Source organism: Somniosus microcephalus, chromosome 15 (assembly GCF_052327205.1).
Source record: "Somniosus microcephalus isolate GS21.2 chromosome 15, FLI_Smic_1.0, whole genome shotgun sequence".
Lineage (NCBI taxonomy): Eukaryota > Metazoa > Chordata > Chondrichthyes > Squaliformes > Somniosidae > Somniosus > Somniosus microcephalus.
In genome coordinates, this window is record NC_141001.1 from 29246938 (window position 1) to 29268844 (window position 21907).

General features: G+C 45.1%; 1 protein-coding gene across 3 annotated transcripts in view; it reads left to right on the forward strand.

The window, feature by feature from the left end:
* Positions 1 to 21599, forward strand: part of mdka (midkine a) — a 79067-nt gene extending 57468 nt beyond the window's left edge. For all 3 annotated transcript variants that reach the window (XM_086007596.1, XM_086007595.1, XM_086007597.1), the window contains exons 2-5: positions 14196 to 14284; positions 16869 to 17036; positions 19086 to 19244; positions 20821 to 21599. In XM_086007596.1, coding sequence (XP_085863722.1) covers positions 14197 to 14284; positions 16869 to 17036; positions 19086 to 19244; positions 20821 to 20846 — 441 coding nt within the window. In that variant the 5' untranslated portion in view covers position 14196 and the 3' untranslated portion in view covers positions 20847 to 21599. The remainder of the gene's footprint in view (positions 1 to 14195; positions 14285 to 16868; positions 17037 to 19085; positions 19245 to 20820) is intronic.
* Positions 21600 to 21907: the final 308 nt, after the last annotated feature.

A 21907-nucleotide genomic window follows, 5' to 3' on the forward strand; every position in this document is an offset into this window, starting at 1 on the left:
TTCTTCTCCCACCTCCTGCCCCTGTTCTATCTCCTCTTCTTCTCCCACCTCCTGCCCCTGTTCTATCTCCTCTTCTTCTCCCACCTCCTGCCCCTGTTCTATCTCCTCTTCTTCTCCCACCTCCTGCCCCTGTTCTATCTCCTCTTCTTCTCCCACCTCCTGCCCCTGTTCTATCTCCTCTTCTTCTCCCACCTCCTGCCCCTGTTCTATCTCCTCTTCTTCTCCCACCTCCTGCCCCTGTTCTATCTCCTCTTCTTCTCCCACCTCCTGCCCCTGTTCTATCTCCTCTTCTTCTCCCACCTCCTGCCCCTGTTCTATCTCCTCTTCTTCTCCCACCTCCTGCCCCTGTTCTATCTCCTCTTCTTCTCCCACCTCCTGCCCCTGTTCTATCTCCTCTTCTTCTCCCACCTCCTGCCCCGTTCTATCTCCTCTTCTTCTCCCACCTCCTGCCCCTGTTCTATCTCCTTTTCTTCTCCCACCTCCTGCCCCTATTCTATCTCCTCTTCTTCTCCCACCTCCTGCCCCTGTTCTATCTCCTTTTCTTCTCCCACCTCCTGCCCCTGTTCTATCTCCTCTTCTTCTCCCACCTCCTGCCCCTGTTCTATCTCCTTTTCTTCTCCCACCTCCTGCCCCTGTTCTATCTCCTTTTCTTCTCCCACCTCCGGCCCCTGTTCTATCTCCTCTTCTTCTCCCACCTCCTGCCCCTGTTCTTTTCCGATGACCTATTCTTGTACCGTTTATTTTGCTAACACTACGCACTGTGGCAGTGCAGCTTAGTTTGATACGTCCTGGTGATAGCGCGTGCTAAGCGAAGTCATGACATTGCGGATAGGCAGAGTTGCTTTCAGTCCTCCGCTCCTCCATTGTATAAAGCCTCGGGACCTGCAGCAGTTCAGCTTTCCCCAGCTGAGGTTTCTACAGTGTGTCTATAAGCAGCCACGGTTCTTTGCTCCTCACATTGGATGTCTATGCAGCAGAGTTTGAGATGAAGTCTCCAGCCTCTACATAGAACTAATCAAGTGTCAAACATTCTGTTAACATCAGACCTGTCCTGTTTCTTCTGCTGGGTAGTTTAAAAGATGTACAAGGATAAAACCTGAAATTCATACACTTGACCCCTTATTAGCTCCCCAAGACATGGTACTCTGATATCATAGCACTGATCAGAGCTAGAGCCTTGCAGGAGTGATCTCTGATGTTTTGGTTGATGCTCTGGTTTATCGAAAGATAGATTAGGGTCTCCTGTTTTCATTGATAAAAAACGGATCACTTTTCATTGGGCATCCACTAATTGAGCTCCTAATACAAAATAGAAGAGGTTTTGTGGAATAGTGTTCTACTCGGTTGTCTCCTGTAATGTCCCCCATATTCAAGAGTATCTCTAGCATTTGTTACTTTGGTTTAAAACTTAGTTCTAATTGGACTTGTGTTGTGGCTGTTTGTTTTTCATGACCATTTGTGTTTTGAATCAGTAGTAGATGACCTGTTGGTATCCCATTTTATGCAAAATATTTTGAAATATATGACCATTTAGGCCATCACTGGTATCCAATTGGGATTCTAATTTAGTTCTTCACAGTTAATGTACCCACCCTTCAAATCGCTATTAGACTTAAGTTTTAAGCCCCTAACATCCGAAATTACACTGGAGGTTAATTTTGGCTCTTGAATATTAACTGGCTCAATGGTAGCACTCTTGCCCATGATTCAGAAGGTCATGGATTCAAACCCCACTCCAGACACTTGAGCACATAAACTAGGCTGGCACTTTAGTGCAGTACTGAGGGAGTGCAGTGCTGCAATGTCAGATGTGCCATCTTTTGGATGAGAAGTTAAACCAAGTTAAATCTGCCTACTTGGGAGGATGTAAAAGATCCCATGGCAATGTTCTAAGATTTATCCCTCAACCAACATCACCGAAAACAGATCATCTGGTCATTTATCACATTGCTGTTGGTGGGAGCTTGCTGTGCACAAATTGGCTGCTGCTTTTTCCTACATTACAACAGTGGTTACATTTCAAAAGTACTTCATTGGCTGTGAAGCGCTCTGGGACGTCCTGAGGATGTGAAATGTACTACGTAGATGTGAGTTCTTTCTTTCATTATTGTACATCAGTTGTATTCTGATGGGGCGGTACTTGGGGGCTGATCTGGAGTGTTTACCCAAGGTCAGCATCATTTAGGGTCAAATGACTCTTGTCCCATCGGTTATGATTTGGACTTCCTCCCAACAATTTAAACTTGTGCCTATGGCTGAGATGCAGTTTGTGTGAACTGAGATTTGTGCTCATGCGTGTGATGTGAATGAGATTCAGGAGTAAGAGTTGACCTTCAAATACATGATTACACAATAAAGACCACATTGGATGCCCACCACGTTCTCCTGCTCACTCCGAGAGGTGATAAGCAGTTGGAGCATAACTATGAGATATATTTATAAGTAAGATAATTACAAAGAAGCAGAAAAACACGGTCAGAGACCAGCACAGTACAGTACTTAACTTACAAAATGCATAAACTGTTTCAAAACCATAAGAGCATGAGATCTTTGTAATTCTTTTCAGTAAGTTTTGATCATCTCCACAATAGCCTTATGTGGAATTAGGAATGCAAGTCTTCGGTGCAGCTCCCCATTTATATGTCAATATTTTTTGATTGTTGAAGTGGCTTCATTTGAAGGTGAAACATATTCTTCTCAATGATCAGGCAATTAAAATATTAACCATTCCTAACACAAATAGTTAAATGTGAACAGCAATCTTGGGACCCTCTGATGGTTTTGCTGGTGACACCTGACTGCACAGAAACCACTCAATGTCTGATTTGTGTCCACAAATAAAATATCCAGTGCCATTCTAGAGGCCACTAATTCAAATATCCTTGCAGATCAAAGTTACTGTATCCTGGCTGAGTTGCATATCAGACAGCCTGCCTGTTCTCAAGTAAACAGCTTGGGATAGATTTTGACTTTGTGCGATAGTGTAAAATGGGTAATACAACAACAACTTGTATTTATATAGCGCCTTTAACATAGTAAAACGTCCCAAGGCGCTTCACAGGAGTATTATAAGACAGAAAATTTGACACCGAGTCACATAAAGAGAAATTAGGGCAGATGACCAAAAGCTTGGTCAAAGAGGTAGGTTTTAAGGAGCGTCTTAAAGGAGGAAAGAGAGGTAGAGAGGCGGAGAGGTTTAGGCAGGAAATTCCAGAGCTTAGATCCTAGGCAACAGAAGGCACGGCCACCAAAGGTTGAGCGATTATAATCAGAGCTGTTCAAAAGGGCAGAATTAGAGGAGCGCAGATATCTCGGGGGGGTGGTGGAGGAAGAGCGGTGGTTGTGGGGCTGGAGGAGATTACAGAGATAGGGAGGAGTGAGGCCATGGAGAGATTTGAAAACAAGGATGAGAATTCTGAAATTGAGGCATTACTTAATCAGTAGCCAGTGTAGGTCAGTGAGCACAGGGGTGATGGGTGAACGGGACTTGGTGCGAGTCAGGACACGGGCAGCCAAGTTTTGGATGACCTCAGTAGAGTAGAATGCAGGAGGCCAGCCAGGGGAGCATTGGAATAGTCAAGTCTAGAGGTAACAAAGGCATGGATGAGGGTTTCAGCAGCGGATGAGCTGAGGCAAGGGTGGAGACGGGTGATGTTAAGGAAGTGGAAATAGGCGGCCTTAGTTATGCTGCGGATATGTGGTCGGAAGCTCTTTAAGGGTCAAATATGACACCAGTTGCGAACAGTATGGTTCAGCCTCAGACAAATGTTAGAGAGAGAGATGGAGTCGGTGGCTAGGGAACGGAGTTTGTGGCAGGGACTGAAAACAATGGCTTCGGTCTTCCCAATATTTAATTGGAGAAAATTTCTGCTCATCCAGAACTGGATGTCGGACAAGCAGTCTGACATTTTAGAGACCATGGAGGAGAGGTAGTGAGGTAGAGCTGGGTGTCGTCAGCAGACATGCAGCATAGATCCTTGGGAGACACCAGAGGTAACGATGCGGGAGCGGGAAGAAAAGCCATTGCAGGTGATTCTCTGGCTACAATTACATAGATAAGAATGGAACCAGGCGAGTGCAGTCCCACCCAGCTGGACGATGGTGGAGAAGTGTTGGAGAAGGATAGAGTGGTCAACCATGTCATAGACTGCAGACAAGTCAAGAAGGACAAGGAAGGATAGTTTACATTTGTCACAATCACAAAGGATGTCATTTGTGACTTTGATAAGAACTGTTTTGGTACTGTGGAAGTGGCAGAAACCTGATTGGAGGAATTCAAACATGGCGTTGCGAGAAAGATGGGCACGGATTTGGGAGGCGACAACACGTTCAAGGACTTTGGCGAGGAAAGGGAGGTTGGAGATGGGGCGGTAGTTTGCAAGGACTGAGGGGGTCAAGGGTTGGTTTTTTGAGGAGAGGGGTGATGACGGCAGATTTGAGGGAGAGGGGGACAGCACCTGAGGAGAGAGAACCGTTAACAATGTCAGCTAACATGGGAGCCAGAAAAGGAAGTTGGGTGGTCAGCAGTTTGGTGGGAATAGGGTCGAGCAGGAAGTGGGTCTCATGGACAAGATGAGCGCGGAGAGGCCATGAGGGGCGATCGGAGAGAAACTGTAGAAAGATGTGAGTGAGTTCAGGGCTAGGGCAGAGGGGAACCTTAGAGGGAGTTTGGCCCGGTGGGCTAGGGGAAGGAAGGGAAGTGGCAGAGGCAGCTGAAGGGATGGTCTCAATCTTAGAGACAAAGAAGTCCACGAGCTCCTCATACTTGTTGTCAGAGGTGAGGGAGGAGAAGACAGGGGAGAGGGGTTTAAAAAGATGATTAGCAGTGGAGAATAGAAGCCGGGGTTTATCTTTGTATTCCAGAATGATTCTAGAATAGTGAGCAATTTTGGAAGATGAGAGCAGGACCCGATAGTGCTTTGTGTGGCGGTGAATGGCTAAACCAGTTGTCCGCCATATCCGTTCAAGTCTGCGTTCTTTGGACTTAAGGGAGTGAAGATGAAGGCCATACCAGGGGGAACAGCCAAGGTGAGAGAGAGTAATTGTTTTAATAGGGATTAGGGCATCAAAGATAGTGGTGAGGGTGTGGTTGAGCAGAAATGTCGTGGTGAATGGAAGGCCAAAGGCTGGACAGTTGGGATTTCATAATTGCAGTTGTAAGAGAGTTGGAAAGAGCTTTTTCCAGCGGAAGATACCAAAGTAAGTAGGGTTCATGGGGGGTGGAAGGGGAATGTGGGTGGAGAGCAATACAAGGAAGTGGTCAGAGATGGCCTTATCTGCGATTGACATGGTAGGAGTAACGAGGCCACGAGAGATGGCAAGGTTGAGCGGGTGGCCGTGAATATGGGTTGGGGAGTTTACATGGATGGAGCCATTAAGGGAGGATAGGAGGCGAGTGAACTCCGAGGAGAGAGAGCATGATGAATTAAGATGGAGGTTGAAATCACCAAGGATGAGAAGCCGTTCGGTGCAGAGGCTGTGGGAGGAACGCAGTGAAGTTATCTCGGTAATAAAATTGTTATGGTACTTGGGTGGGCGGTGGAGAACGAAAATTTTAAAAGAAGGGGTGGAATAAGGTGAGATGCTCAAAGGAGGAGAAAGTGCCGGAGGAGTGGAGGGACAGACCAAGTAAATCAGTAGCCCGTTTTACATCTTTCCCGATTTTTTTTTCTCCCCATTGGCTGAAAGGAAGCAGACAAAGGATTTTTCAGGAAGAGCAGAACCCATGTAGTCAGGAAGCACTTCTTCAAACAAAGGGTAGTGGAAATCTGGAATTCGGTCCTCCACAAAGCTGTTGAGGCTAGGCCAATTGAAAATTTCAAAACTGAGATGGATACATTTTTGTTGGGTAAGGACATTATGGGATATGGAAGAAAGGCGGGTATATGGAGTTAAGGCACAGATCAGTCATAATCTAATTGAATGACCGAACAGGCTCAAGGGGCTGACTACTAGTGCCGTTCCTACCCAATACACTATGGACATAGCGTATGTCAGTATGCTCTAACCAAACAATTCAAAAAAATAGCGTGCCTGAATTTACTTGAGTTATTAATTGCTTTGTGAGGAATGTACTCAGGCCCTGTTTTAATTGATAATAATGAAGGTGTTAAAGTTGTTTCATGTTTTGTTCACAAGAATTAAAAAAGACAGCAAGACTTTATTTTAAGCCCAGGCCTTGCTCCTTGAAGGCACCTGTCCCAGCTGTTTCCTGATCACTCCTCTCTAGCCTCAGGTGGCTGCTGTGCTGGTGATTACTTTTTTTTTCCTGCTCTGCAAAATGTCTGAGGGCCTCAGATGCAGTTGTGTCGGAACTCCAATCCAGATGCGACACCCGGGCAAACTCTACGTTGCTGTTTACTGAAGCTCGAACATCATCCTGCAGCGTGATCAGCCACAGACATGTTGTCCAAATGCAAGATTTGTTCCAGGGCATCACGCTTTTGGAGAAAGACTGAATTTGTATCATATCCTTGGACGGTGGAAGAAAACGTTCGGTCGGAACTAAGGGGGTTATTTTGGCCAGAGGGTGAAAGCAGGTGCTGAATGGGTGCTGTGCTAATAAGACACGTCTGTTTGAAAGTCTGGATTTAGCACATCATTTTGGTAATAATTGCTGATTACCATAATTTGAACTTGCCTGGAGGTGCTTAAATCAGACACCTGCAGGTTTAACACTCTGGTGCTGATTACATGCAATTTTTGTGGTGCTGTATACGTGGGCTCCTCACACCCACGGAAGGTATAGAGTGTGCTGGCTGCACACAATGGCACATTGCAGGATGGCTCAGGAATGCACAGGTTCTCAGATGTGGCACTGGGGGTCCTGGTGGAGGAGGTCCATAGGAGCAGGGATGTCCTGTACCCCTGTACCCATGGGGTGGGGGGGGGGTGTGTGTGGAAAGGATGTCACCTCGCCCTTCTTGCTCTCGTGTCTCTCTCTCCCGCAGCAGCTAGCGCTGCTCTGTCTGGCCTCATGTTCTCCTCCCATTCCTCATCCATACCATGGGGGACCTCTAGCAAAATGTCCATGACCAAGCATTCCTTTTCTCCTGGTAACTCCTATAAGGTGGAGTAGCACCGCACTTACTGTTTTTAGGTGAAGTCCTTGGAGAATTTCCGGAATAAATGTTGCTCGCGTGTTGGCGAAATCTCCCGATGTGTTTCAGAGATCCTCCTCACAGCTCCAGCAGCAATGGTCATGAAATGGTGATATCCCTTTAAGTGGCGCTTGAAATCGACATCAACACCTTGTTTACTTCCAAAAAGCTGGTCGCTGTTAGGGGAGGGTGTTCGTTGAAGCGCTAGCCACCAAAAAAACTTGCTTCCTCTTTAATGAGCGCTAGCAGGCATTTTAAGTCGCAATCAGCTGTTTAACGAGCTTCCGTCAACCGTTCCTAGCGCAGGCTTCAGCTCCTTTACCGAGATGATGTCTTACGCTAAACGCAGGCTAAACCGGCGTTGCAGCTTAAGACCCCATCTTGGCCACCTTGGAGGCAGTTTAGCACCTAAAAGTATTCTACGAAAATAAGCTCCTAAGTTTTTTACCATTTGTCCTTTGCTGTTAGACAGAGAGCTACAAAATTAGTCCGAAAGGGGCTGTTGCTCCTTTTTTGATTTGGTAGCACTCTCCTTTAAGACATTTCTACTTTCTCTGGCCAAGCGATGGGCAACCTGCTCCCAGGCCTCTGCATGTGTTCTCAAGCCATTCTGTCATTTTCTAAAGGAAACTTGGGCCCCTGTTTAGGCTCCAAACTTCTTGTAGGTTTTACGGCACTGGCTGGCCGGGGAGGCCAACCTTCCCAGAATGCATTGCATAAACTATTTCCCCCAGTAGTGAGCAACTCTTACAAGTTGCATTTCTCCAACATTTTCCGTAAAGCCTGTACAGCACCAATAGGGTATTTCATATACAGGTCATTTTTGTGGCTGTTTAGTGGTGAAATCAGACGCGGGGAATAAGGGTGTCTTTTAAGTATAGCAGAAGAACACTGTTTATATCTGATCCAGTACAGTAACTGACTACTCCTGATGGAGAATTTTTCTTTTCAAATACTGGAGTATTGAAATATATATTGACATATATGTCGTTCCCTCATCGTCGCTGGGTCAAAATCTAGGAACTATCTATTGGCAGCACTGAGGGAATAGCTTCACCACATGGACTGCAACAGTTCAAGAAGAAGGCTCACCGCCACCTTCTCAAGGGCAAATAGGGATGGGCAATAAATGCCGGCCTTTCCAGTGACGCCCATGTCCCGAGAATGAATTTTTAAAAAGTTCCACATTCACATGTTCACCTTAGCAATGGCCAGTATATAAAAGGTCCCATTGGTGCTATACGGGCTTTACTGAAAATGTTGAATAAATGCAACTTTTAAGAGTTGGTCACTGCTGGGCAAGTGGTTACTTTTTGCATTGCATGCTGATAAGCTTGGCTGTCCCACCCAACTGGTGCTGTAAAACCTGCAAGAATTTTAAGCCTAAACAGGATCCCAAGTTTCCTTCCAGGCTGACAGTGAGCGAGTACTGAGGGAGCGCTGCACGGTCTGAGATGACGTCTTTCAGATGAGACGTTAAACCGATGCCCCGTCTGCCCTCTCAGGTGGACGTGAAAGATCCCACGGCACTATCTCAAAGAAGAGCAGGGTAGTTCTCCGCGCTGTCCTGGCTAATATTCATGTCTTAACAAACATCAATAAAACAGATTATCTGGTCATTATTTCATTGGTGTTTGTGGGACTTTACTGTGTGAAACTTGGCTGCCGCGTTTCCTACATTACAACAGTGACTTCACTTCAAAAGTACTCAATTGACTGTACAGTGTTTTGGGACATCCTAAAGTTTTGAACGGTGCTATATAAATGTAAGTTCTTTCTTTAAAATACAACATAAAATGATTGCAGAACATAAGCAGTCACTGTACATAATGAGTGTGCTTTAAGAATATAATTAGTATCTGTAGGGAAGAGGATTCCATTCATGCATTATCTATATTGCAATTTTTAAGTAGTTTTACGTTAAACACACATTGGCTCGGTTACTAAAAGGAAGGAGGGTGCTGTATAAATCTCAAAATAAGTTGATAGTTAATGCATCTTGTGGGCTCAATGTAACCTCTACAGTCAGCATTTCGAGAGTTAATGTCCAGTTGCTATATGGAGAACCGGATCACTGTGCGTTAAGGCCATTAGTCTCATTAAATGCCTTTTATGTTCAATCGTTTGTACTGAACGCTACATTCCAGTCCTAAAGGTTAAGGATGTGCACCAGTAATGGACACTGAGCAGTATTTATTAAATTATAACAGTTGAATCTGGCGGCAGGGGTGTAACCTGATTGCCGCCTTTCTGCCCTGAAATTCCAGTGGTTCAGGCGTTTCGAAGTCTGTATTTTTATTTTCAGCTTTAACGAGCACTAAATGCCATTATGCCTGATATGTGGAATAAGTCATAGGTGAAAGTTCAGGGGTCACAGCTGTTGAGCATTTTGCTACAAGGCTTGTTTTAAGAAGACAAACTTGTAGAATTTGACAAAGTGGCTTGGTGGGGGAAGAGGCGGAGGTGGAGGAGGAGGAGAAACCAAGGAATTTGGATCTGATTGTACAGTCTAGACTGGTGCAGCAGATTGCATGTTGTGTAGATAATCAGAGCTTAGATATATTGGTGATATCTCGCTGCTTGAAAGACTGATGCCTACCTTGGGTATAGTGATTGATCTGATAGCAGTGTTTGTAGAAACACCCCTGATGCTGGCTCTCTCCCCAGCAGCTGTGTGTACTGATAATATTTCACAGCACTGTTGTAAACCTTTTTAATGTTCCTGACAATGAGTCATTATTATCCACTAAGTGGAGTAAGCTGGAGGGTCGGGTTAATGAACAAGAAAGAAAAAGACTTGCATTTATATAGAGCCTTTCACGACCTCAGGATGTCCCAAAAAACTTTACAACAGTGACTACACTTCAAGAAACGACTTCATTGGGCTGTAATGTAGGAAAGGCAGCAGCCAATTTGCGCACAGCAAGCTCCCACAAAAAGCAATGTGATAATGACCAAGTCATCTGTTTTTGTGATGCTGATTGAGGGATAAATATTGACCAGGACAAGGAATAGGCCCACCTGTCTCTTGTGCTGTCTACAAGATTAACCCAAAGGAAGGGTTTGGAACCGGTTCAGTCAAGGATATTGTTTGTTTTGTTTACCTTTGTTCCATCTGAGCCCAGTTATCAATTTCCATTAATGTTTCTGAGCTACTTTACTGAGCATAGCCTGTGAATATTGGTCTTGCCGCTCAGTATTTGATGATATCATTAGACAAGCCTCTGGTTGGGTTGGTTCACAACCTTTTAAAAGGCCCATTCCAGGAGCTACAAACTAAGGTGACTGGGTGGAGCCTTCTATGCTCCCTTTTGTTTAGAAGGACAGTAGATCAGATAGACTCGCCGGCCCTGAAAATCTGCAGGGGCTGCTTCCTGGAATAAGTGTCGGCGTGCACTAGCTGCTGCTGACCTGGCCAAGATTCCTGGGCTCCTAATCTTCAGGGATTTAGGTTCCCCTACCCCTCACCACCAGATGCTTCCCACTTTGGCCAGGTAAGCCTGGTGAGACTAGGCATACCTGCGTTGATCGTATGTTAGGTTCTGACTTGGGGAGTCCCCACATGTGAATCTACCCCTTTACATCAATGCCCTTGCAGAGGTCGACGGCTGAGTTTACGTCTGTTTCGGCAGATTCCCGCCAGACCTACAGAATTCTGGGCCCGGCATTGGTTCCCATTTTTCCATTGACCAAACATTTTGATGTCCCGTTTTGTCCTTGAGATAGGAACAGTCATGAATATAGTCTCTAAAGATTTCATGGCCACCTCAGTGTTGCTGTGTATTAAAACTGACTATTCAAAATAATTTTCTTTGCCAGAAACCATTTGGCTTTCTTTATTGCGTGGCTGCCATGCTCTGCCTGATTCTTCACCCCATCTCCCACAGAATTCGCCACACCTTGAAATATTTTGGATTATTGTCCAGCTGAACTCTTCCAACAGCTTCCTGCCTTCTCCTCACTTACCCCAACCCCCAGAAAGTTGTATGCAGAAACTTTAGGAATAGGAAAAATCTGTTTTTACCTAAATGTAAATTACAAGGGCCTGACCAGTAATTTCTCCAAACTGGTAACCAGTATTATCCGCAGAAATTGCTGTTCAGCATCGTATGCTTTCTTTAATCAGTTATCATGAAGTTTAAACAGCCACTCCCTCCACCACCGGCGCACCGTGGCCACAGTGTGTAATGTCTACAGGATGCACTGCAGCAACTTGCCAACGCCTCCTCAGCAGCACCTCCCAAACCCGCGACCTCCACCACCTAGAAGGACAAGGGCAGCAAGTGCATGGGAACACCACCACCTCCAAGTTCCCCTCCCAGTCACGCACCATCTTGATTTGGACATTTACCCCCATTCCTTCATCGTTGGTGGGTCAAAACCCTGGAACTCCTGACCTAAGAGAACTTTGGGAGCACCTTCACCACACGGACTGTAGTGGTTCAAAGAAAAATGCCCACCGCCACCATCTCAAGGGCAACTAGGGATGGGCAATAAATGCCGGCTTTGCCAGAGATGTCCATATTCCGAGAAAAACCTTTCTATCCTTGCTCCATAGCACTTTGAATCTCCCTGTATCCTGCACCATTCCTTGGGTGAGAGCTGCCAGACTGATGCTTCTCAGGCTGCTGCAACGCCAGTCTGAAAAACCTCTATCCTCTGCTTGGCACATCTTTATTATCATGACCTAAGTTCTTAGTTTTTGCGGTGTCAGAAAATTAAGAGGCAAAAAACGCATGGTATACAGCTCACAGTTAATTTAACCCAGGTGGGACAGGTTCAAGTTGGACGCCCATTGACTAGAATAAAGCGTAAAAATTGGGCGATGTACAAGCTGGGCGTCTGACCTGAAGTCCCCCTCATTCCCACTGGGGCAGGTTAGGTTAAAATCGGGGCTTGTGTGCTTAGTGGGTCAACATGTGGCAAACTGCACGGCTTAAAGGCTTGGCTTTTAGCAAGAATTATGCCAAGCTTGTGAGGCCTGTAATTTGAAAGCCGGCGCCTTCCAATCTGTACGCAGCCCGGTTTCTAGTAGGAAAATGGACCCTGAATGTTATGAGGCAGTTATATGTACACCTCCCTGGCCCCCTTTTCCCTTGCTTCTGAGAGTTCTTGAATAAGGCAACTTGTCAGTGTTCCCTTGTTCATTAATATGACTGAAGGGTACATTGTTTTTTTCTAAAAAAAAAACTGCTGCCCCTGGCACTTCCAGCTGGCAAGCATTAAATCATTAAAACATCTCACCGGGAGAAAGGAGTGATGCAAGCTGTAGTATGATGTGGTAAATAGTCTCCTTTTTAAGACCGGGAATCAGAGCTGGCTGGTGCCAACTGGTCTTGCACCTGGAACCCCAGTGAACAACGGGGACTTGTTCAGGATTGACAGGCTGAGGGGAGTCTTGGCAGACGCAGTTGCATACTTCATAAAGCCTATCGGCAACTACTGCCGAATAAATGCCCTTCATGTCTGCAAAACACGATTTATCAGCTTTATTGTCAAAGACCTAGATGGGCTGATTTTGAAAATATCCATTCCTAATGTCTGATCTGTTGTTTACCCATTTCCAGGTGTTTCGGAACAATCAGTGCAGCAATTGTTGGTAGTTTTATTCGCGGCCTCAACACTCTGTGCCATTTATTGGCAACTGTGCGTTCAGTATTGTGGAGCGAGAGACCCCACTTGCGTATTGGGGTAGCTGAATTTATCACCTGCCATCTAGGCACAATGACCACACTGGATCAGTGAAATACTTCCCTCTGCACAAAGTCGGGAGACTTGCTGTTAATTTGATCTGGGATAAGAATTCTTTTCAAGCTGGAAAGATGGCAAGCTTTGTTGTGGCGCCTCCTTTCTGGGTGGCATTTGTAATGACCACCATTGCAAGTCCATTGTAAATTCTGACCACTCGGTGCGCAAAAGTAAGGCTGTTGCTCAGTGTGAATAGTTTTTGGAATCTATTAAGCTTTCTTGGTTTAAACTGTCAGCAGGTTCTGTAAGAAACTAAGACGACAAGCTGGGCTTTTGTCGGTTAAACATTAAAAGTAAGTGTAACTGGTCTTGCAAAAGTTACAAATGAAATGATTCTCGGCAAATCGCTGGTTGGTTTAAATGTAGGCTAGTTTTCTCTTAACGAAACAATTTTAACCAGAGAGTTCCTGATATTTAACTGATTCTAGTGATGACTAGTACTGATGTATGGCCCTGAAGGGGGAGGATGCATGAGGGCCTATATTTAAACCACTAGCAATGACTGACTGGTGATGGTAGAATCACAAATCACGTAACTTAAAAAAAAATTGTAACATAAGGATAGCATTTTGAAGTGGAACAGTGTGCAGCTTCCTTCCATTCTTGTCCTCCTACATCCTGATCCATTTCCCAGGCTACATGTGCTAGAACAGACCTTGGGCGCCCTGTCCTCTTTGTTGCTCTACCTGACCCGGTGACTGAGGGAAGGGCAGAGCTGACTAATAATCTGTATTGATATCACTGTGCCAACTTGCTTCAGCTGCCTGTGTCCTGACAAATGAGGCCAGCCTTTTTTGGTTCTTCCTTTTTGACTGAGTGTTTACTGCAAAGTATGAGGACAGTGCCCCTTTAGGAAGCCATTGTTGAAGATTTATATAAAGGAACAAAGGAAGGGGCAAGGCTACTCCACAAATAACCTGGTTAATGGCAAAATTCTGTCGCACTCCCTGATGTGAGGAACTCAATTCTTTCTGAAATACCTGTCAGCCTATGGTAAGATGGATATTATCTTTTTGCCTTAACCTTACGATGTAGTGGCTTAAATTTCTCCTCCTTTGCCCACAACTTTTCCTCCTTGCTGCTCTTGTGAAGGCGGGTGGGTGGTTCAATGGTCATGGGGGCCCTTGGCTACCTTTCCCCAGTACCTATTATCCATGCACTTTACTAAGTGCCAGCAGGTTTTCAGTGTTGGGGGCAAGGCAAACACCGCCCCTTGGCTGTGTCCCTAACATAACTGAAAGGTGGTCTGTGTCCCCAATAACTGCACCAAGTCTACACAATTGGCGTCATATCCTTGGACCAATGAATCAACAAGGCAATGATTTTGTTTGTTTTTTTTCTCCCCAGAATGCAGCTGCGTGTCCTTTTCTCGCTGGTACTCGTGCTGTTGGTCGTCCTGATGGCAGGAAGCTCTGAGGCCGGAAAAAACAAAAAAGGTGAGTGGGGCATAACAACTGAACCAGATGACTATTTTTGTGTTGGCGTGGGCTGCCGTGGATATTCCAAATATGGACACCAATGTCGACAAAGAAAATTTTTGGTTAAATCTGGAGGTGTGGACCCTTGACGTACTTCTGTTTAATCCTGAGCAGAATTTCATTCCCCACAACTGTTGTTTCCAAAACTGCTCACTTTCACCATTTTTAACATTGTCTGACTCCACCCCCCAGCCATTGCTGCTAAAATCCTAATCCATCTTTTTATCACCTCAATCTCAACAGGGGTGTAATTTTAACCCAATCTGCCCTGCGGGAATGGGTCAGCTTTAGGTCCTAACACTGTGATTCCCCATGGTGTCTAAATTTGCCCTTCTTTCTCCTATTCCAGTGCTTCTCCTAGGTGTGACCTGAGGACTAGTATCACAAAAGGTGGCTGGCTGCTCCTGTGGTACAAAAGGTTAACGGGACGGAGATGGCTTTTCACTCGTGGCAGCTTGCCCCCAGGACTAGGGAATGGTAGCTGGCTGCATCTCTGGAGCTTCTGCCTTGGCAGCCTGATGTCACTTGCGTGGTGCTCTGAGGTGGAAGGCCAGATGCTTCACAAATGCTGCTGTCCTGTGAACTGGCAGTCTCATACAGGTTGTCTCCTGTAGTTGGCCCTGGATCTGTATGTCTGCTGATCAGCGGGCTGGCTGGTGTAATGCTAGCTATCAGATTCTGAAAGCCTTGAGAGACGGTGGCCAGCATCCTGGTGCACAGGATCTGAAAGCTGATGGGAAGGACGCTGTCTGTTCAGTCCCCTACTGGCACCAGGATGGCAATCTGTGCTTCCATGGAGGCAGAGTCGCTAACTGGAATCTGTGTCCGCCCGCCCCATTTAGAACTGGCCTGGGACCAATAAAGCTGCCATCCAAATTATTATAAAAGATAAAGAGCAACTGTTCCAACATTGAACCCTGCAGGACTCCACTGGATCTCATGCAGAGCTGCTTCCATTAATTACTATCCTCTGCCTGCAAGAATGCAACCAATTTGCTATCCACCTGAGCATCTACCTACCAATCTCACACGATGAAACCGTTACAAAGAAAGACTTGAATTTACTTAATAGCCTTCTGTGTGACACTTCAAAGGCCTTCTGGAAATTCAGATAAACAATAATTACTGGGCTACCATCATTCTCCAACTCCGTCACTTCTTCAAAGAATTCAATCAAGTTAATAATAAGGGACCTCCATTTCCAAAAGCCATGCTGGAATTCCCTAATAACTGCTGCACTCCCTGAGTGATTGTATAGCACGTCCCTAATGCCTTCCAACAACTTACCTACAACTGAGGTCAAATGAACTGGCCTATAAATCCCAGGCTCTGACTTACTCCCTTTCTTAAATATTGGCATCACCTATGCCTCACATCACATAGGCCTCTCTCCAGACCATGGTAACAATTCCAGACCTCAATGAGCTGTTAAATGCACCTTCCCCATCCCATTTCTTTTCGCACTCTAGGGTGAATGCCATCAGATCCAGCAGTCTGATCTGCCTTAAGAACCTGAACCCTGGCCAGGTCTATTTTGGCATTAACTTCCAAGGAGTTAATTTTGGGAGCAGCTCTATTTGCCAAAGTTGGTAATTAGTTTTTATCTTCAGTACTAAAAATATATGCAAAGTATCCAATTAACAACTCACCTTGGGTTCTCCACGCTAATCTACACTGCAGATTCTCTTAAAGTCTCTTTGTGGTCCTTGATCACTCTCTGACTCTTATCATAACTGAAAAGACCTCACTGTCATTGCCACATCTACTTATAATCCTCTTTTTCTTCGCTGCTCTTTTGGCCATGCTAATAAAATGATTTTTTTCCCCTCCACTCTCACACCCGCCCCTAGTCTCCTGAATTATTTTCTTTACATCTTAGTTAACTTAGAGTTAATTTGACTATGAACTTACGGTTAACCATTTGGGGTTTCACTTTACCACAGACCCTGCTTTTAATCCAGACACTAGCAGTGCCATCAGGAAGGATTGAAGATTATGTAGAATGCTTTATTTAAAAAAAACTTACATTCTCCAGACTCAGATTCTGAAATCAAGCTTCAAATTACATTGCTTCAACACGTGGAATAGACTTCCAGATAGGGTGCCGGAGACTTTAAAAATGCTGCAATTGTTAAGAAGCAGCTGGATATTGTGATGGTGGGATTGCAGGTTCCTTCTGGATGGATGACGCAAGATGGGCTGAATGGCCTTTCTTCCATATCTGGATGGATGGCCCAAGATGGGCTGAATGGCCTTCCTCCGTATCTGGATGACTGGCCCAAGATGGGCTGAATGGCCTTCCTCCTCTGTATCTGGATGAATGGCCCAAGATGGACTGAATGACCTTCCTCCTCTGTATCTGTCAGCTGATGTGATGTACTCAAATTTCAGTAGAAAGTTACAAAGTACAACAAACTTGAGCCAGTCCCAACAAATGGGCTTTGAACTCTTTTCGCCACCCCCACTCCCCAACCTTTCACCTCCTCTTCACCTACCCAAAATGAAATCAAAAGTACACATGTGATACTGTATTCTCTTATAGAAAGAGGGAAGAAGGCCAGCTCAGCCTGCAAAGAATGGCAGTGGGCAACATGCGAGCCGGCCTCTGGTGACTGTGGCACTGGACACCGTGAGGGAACCTGCAAGGAGAAGGAGGAGACCAAGATCGTGAAGTGCAAGGTACCATGTAACTGGAAGAAGCAATTTGGAGGTGAGCATCTGGCTTTTTTTTAGAGCTGGTTTTAACATAGCATTATCTTTTTCCAACCCTTTACTCTTTTTCTCTCCCCTCACCAAAAATTAATTATTCCCAGAGCGGACAAAAGATCTACTCCCAGGCCCCAGCCTATGGCAATTTCTAACTGGCTATTGGGAGGTGTACAAGAGCCATAGAAACTCCCAGGCTCCCTGATAACCTGGTGAAGACTGGGGAGTCAGAGGCATAAACATGCATCAAGTACAGTGTGGTGCACTGTATTATAAGATCAGTTACCCCGGCTCCTTTACTCAAAGTAATGTATTTAATTTACTAAAGCCATATGTTCTTGGACGCAATTAACCATCTGGTTGATATTACAGACTCATAGACCCCTATTGTACATTATTTCCAGTGCAGAAGCTTTTATTGGCTGTCTTACATTGCCCGCTGCAGGAACAGTACAGCTTTGAGTCCAGTGTTCAATGCATGGCAGTTACTGTAATGGGGTAATTTTAGGCTGTCATCACACCTTTTTTTTCTTGTTTGGGCCAAATTATTTTATTATTTTTATGTCCTCCTTCATGTAGGTTACTCATATATTGAACAGTAAATGACTAAAATCACTTATTATCCTCTTTTGTCTCTTTCTTGTTTTCTCCTCAGTTTCTTTCCAAGCGCCGCTCCTCACACACGCTCATACTTCCTTACTCCCACTCCCGCGTGCTCCTGCTCCCTTTGCGCACGTTTTGCCTCACTTACTTCCTCGCTGCACATGCATTCTAACTTTCTCTTTTGCTGTTGGGAAATGTTGAAGAGGAAGTGATGGGAGGCAGGAGACCTGAAGGGGTGCAAAAGGTTATGTGAAAATATAAGTAAGTAAATGGTTGCTGGCTAGAGACATAGAAACATAGAAGCATAGAAGATAGGAGCAGGAGTAGGCCATTCGGCCCCTCGAGCCTGCTCCGCCATTCAATGAGATCATGGCTGATCATCCAAATTCAGTACCCTGTTCCTCCCTTCTCCCCATATCCCTTGATCCCTTTAGCCTTAAGAAATATATCTAACTCCTTCTTGAATATATTTAATGAATTGGCCTCAACTGCCTTCTGTGGTAGAGAATTCCACAGGTTCACCACTCCCTGGGTGAAGAAATTCCTCCTCATCTCTGTCCTAAATGGCTTACCCCTTATCCTTAGACTGTGACCCCTGGTTCTGGACTCCCCAGCCATCGGGAACATCCTTCCTGCATCTAGTTTGTCTAGTCCTGTTAGAATTTTATAAGTTTCAAACAGATCCCCTCTCATTCTTCTAAACTCCAGCGAGTACAAGTCCAATCGACCCAATCTCTCCTCATACGTCATTCCTGCCATCCCAGGTATCAGCCTGGTGAATCTTCGCTGCACTCCCTCCATGGCAAGAACATCCTTCCTCACATAAGGCGACCAAAACTGCACACAATACTCAAGATGTGGTCTCACCAAGGCCCTGTACAACTGCAGCAAGACATCCTTGTTCCTGTACTTGAACCCTCTCGCTACGAAGGCCAAAATACCATTTGCCTTCTTAACCGCCTGCTGCACCTGCATGCTTACCTTCAGCGACTGGTGCACAAGGACGCCCAGGTCTCGTTGCACTTCCCCTTCTCCCAATCTATTGCCATTCAGATAATAATCTGCCTTCCTGGTTTTGACACCAAAGTGGATAACCTCGCATTTATCCACATTATATTGCATCTGCCATGCTTCTGCCCAATCACCCAACCTGTCCAAATCATACTGGAGTTTCTCGGCATCCTCCTCACAGCACACACGCCCACCCAGCTTTGTGTCGTCTGCAAACTTGGAGATATTACATCTAGTTCCCTCGTCTAGATCATTAATATATATTGTGAATAGCTGGGGTCCAAGGACTGATCCCATCGACTGAATTCAGTCCATTAGAGTCAGGTGACTTTGACCTATGAACTGCTTTGGAGGGCTACCAAACCTAAGCTGCTGACCCTCCTAAGCTAGGGAATGAAACATCAGGGTTTGGGTTCCTGACTCCAATGTATCTTCACAGGTGACTGCAAGTACAAGTTTGGAAACTGGGGTGAGTGCGACACTGAGACTGGCCTAAAAACTCGCAACGGAACCCTAAAGAAGGCACTGTTCAACGCAGAGTGTGAGCAGTCAGTGAAGGTCACAAAGTCCTGCGATAAATCCAAGTCAAAATCAAAAGGTCAGTGCTCGCTCTTCTGAGGGATAAAGGAATTGAGTATGCAATATCAGCTACCTGTCATGAGTGTGTGAAATCTTGTGGGGAACTGCAGCTTATAATGAAAAACTTCAGAATCCGCGCCAAACAAATGATAGCTAGGGGTTCTGCCTTTAAAACAGCTGGTGAACACTCATATTAAAGAAAGTAGGTTTGGTGGAATTGTGGCTGTTCTTGTGTGAGGGAGTTTACATAGAATATACAGCACAGAAACAGGCCAGTCAGCCCAACCAGTCCATGCCGGTGTTTATGCTCCTCTCGAGCCTCCTCCCGTCTTTCCTCATCTAACTCTATCAGCATAACCCTCTATTCCCTTCTCTCTCATATGCTTGTCCAGCCTCCCCTTAAATGCATCTACACTATTCGCTTCAACCACTCCCTGTGGTGGCAAGTTCCACATTCTCACCACTCTTTGGGTGAAGAAGTTTCTTCTGAATTCTCTCTTTGATTTCTTGGTCCACCCAGCCTATCCCACACAATAGTGATACCTTGTGTATCACAATATATACACTCCACCCCACCCGAAACCATGTGATCTCCTGGGGAAAAAACAGATTTAAAAATCCAGGCAATTTGGGGAAAAAATCTGGGAAATTCCTCTCTCATTTAAGTGATCGAAACTAGCCCAGGAGATCACTCGGGCCCTGAATTCCCTGCAGTACCTTCCTTCAGTAAGAGGTGATCTCCACCCCAGCCAGAAACAGGTCCCATTCTCGCTTGAAGGAATTCAGCGAATCAGCATCCACCGCACGAGACGGGCAGCCTGTTCCAGAGGTCCACTATCCTCCGGGAAAAGAACCACCTCCTGACATCTAACCTAGACCTGGCCTAGCACAACTTATAAGTGTGACCCCTGGTCCTACCTAAACTATTTAATTGGAACAAACTGTCAACTGGAACACAATCTATTCCCTTCATTATCTTATAAACCTCAATCAAATCACCTCTAAGTCTACGCATCTCTAAAATGTAGAGACCCAACTCTTTCATTCGACATTACATATTTTAAATCTGCTGCTGTGAGCTACAAACTGGCATTGCTGTCCATCTCTGCTGCGGAGCAGATCTCCAGCACCAGCCGGCACTTTGAAGAAGATCAGTTTGCCAACCTGGTGGAAATCTAGCGTGCGGACACAAATGAACAGAAGACAAAAATAAAGTTAAGGAGGGGGAAATTGGGTAGAAGGTACAAATTTCACTGCAGCTTGAAGTGTTCCGACTGATCTCCAGCTAAAGGTTACGGTCTGGCATCTCCCTGTGGCTCAAGGTTTAACATCGAGCCTGAAGGCCCTGCGCTGTTTTGGGTTTGCATGTATGAGTTGAGCAGCTGGACAAAGTGCACACGATGGTGAGATTTTTAGTTTCAAGAAGAGTAGGAGGAAGAACCAACCAGAAGAATGCTTGGTGCTGGATAACTTAACAGTCTGAGCAGAGTTGTCTTATGCTGCAGTCAGCAGGAGGTTACATGAGGTAAAAGAAAATGTAGACCTGCTGTAAACAAATACGTACCAATCTTGTTCTTTTCTATCTTTTTGAACAGGTAAGAAGGGAAAGAAGGGCATGTGAAGAAGTTCCGAGAAACTTGACAGTATAACCCACCTTCTGTTTGATCTGAGCTGCAGCACAATCTATACAGCCGCCCCTCACCAAAATACCTTTTACCAAGCTTTGTTGTAATCTTCTAATCTGTAGAATTTAATGTAAAAGAACTGCCTTTTTAAATGGTTGCTTTTTTTCTAGTCTCTTATCGCTTATAAACCTGAGACATTGGCATGTGTACAGTACATTTCTGCAACAATATAATTTCCATGTAGAATGCCTTACAAATCTCTAGGCTTGTAGTAGTATTTTTGCCGTGTATCAATTGTCCCTTTTAACCCCATTCAAATGTTTTTTTAGTTTCTCAGTGTCGACTTCACCTGTCTTTGCAGAATGTTAGGGCATTCATTTTCCCCAGCCTCCTTCGCCTTCACACCTGAATGCGTCCAGCATTCTTTTTGTAAGAAAAGGTAACGTTTTTAGATTTGAAATACACAAAAAAATGTTTAAGCAATTGATGGCAAGATCAGAAGAGAAACGGCCATGTGCTTTGCTGACAACATTGTGTTCTTGACAGGGAATTGCATTGCAACTCTGAAATCATGTAACAACTGCAGCGCAACTCAACTCTGAAAACTCTTTGTCAAAGCCATGATTTGGAGATTTGGAAGGCACAATGTAGTTAATGAAAAATAATGCATTTCCTGTCCTAAATGTTTGCCATTCACTGAAGAGATCTTGGACTAGAGGTTTTTTCAATAAAATCTTTTTATAAACTTATACATGTGTGCTTTCTGAGGTGACTGAGGGATGGTTCCTTGTCCCTAATGACAATGAGAGTTTGAGCAACACGAGCCATTGCGGTACCTAAAGAAGTTGGTTCAGATACTAAACTTGATTTCGAGTACTGTGACTTTAAACAAATCTGTCAATCGCAGATAAGGCCATCTCTGACCATTTCCTCGTATCGTTCTCCACCCACATCCCCCTTCCACTCCCCTCCAACCCTACTTCCTTCTCTGTCCGCCCCTGGAAAAAACTCTCTCCCAACTCTCTTACAACTGCACTTATGAAATCCCAACAGTCCA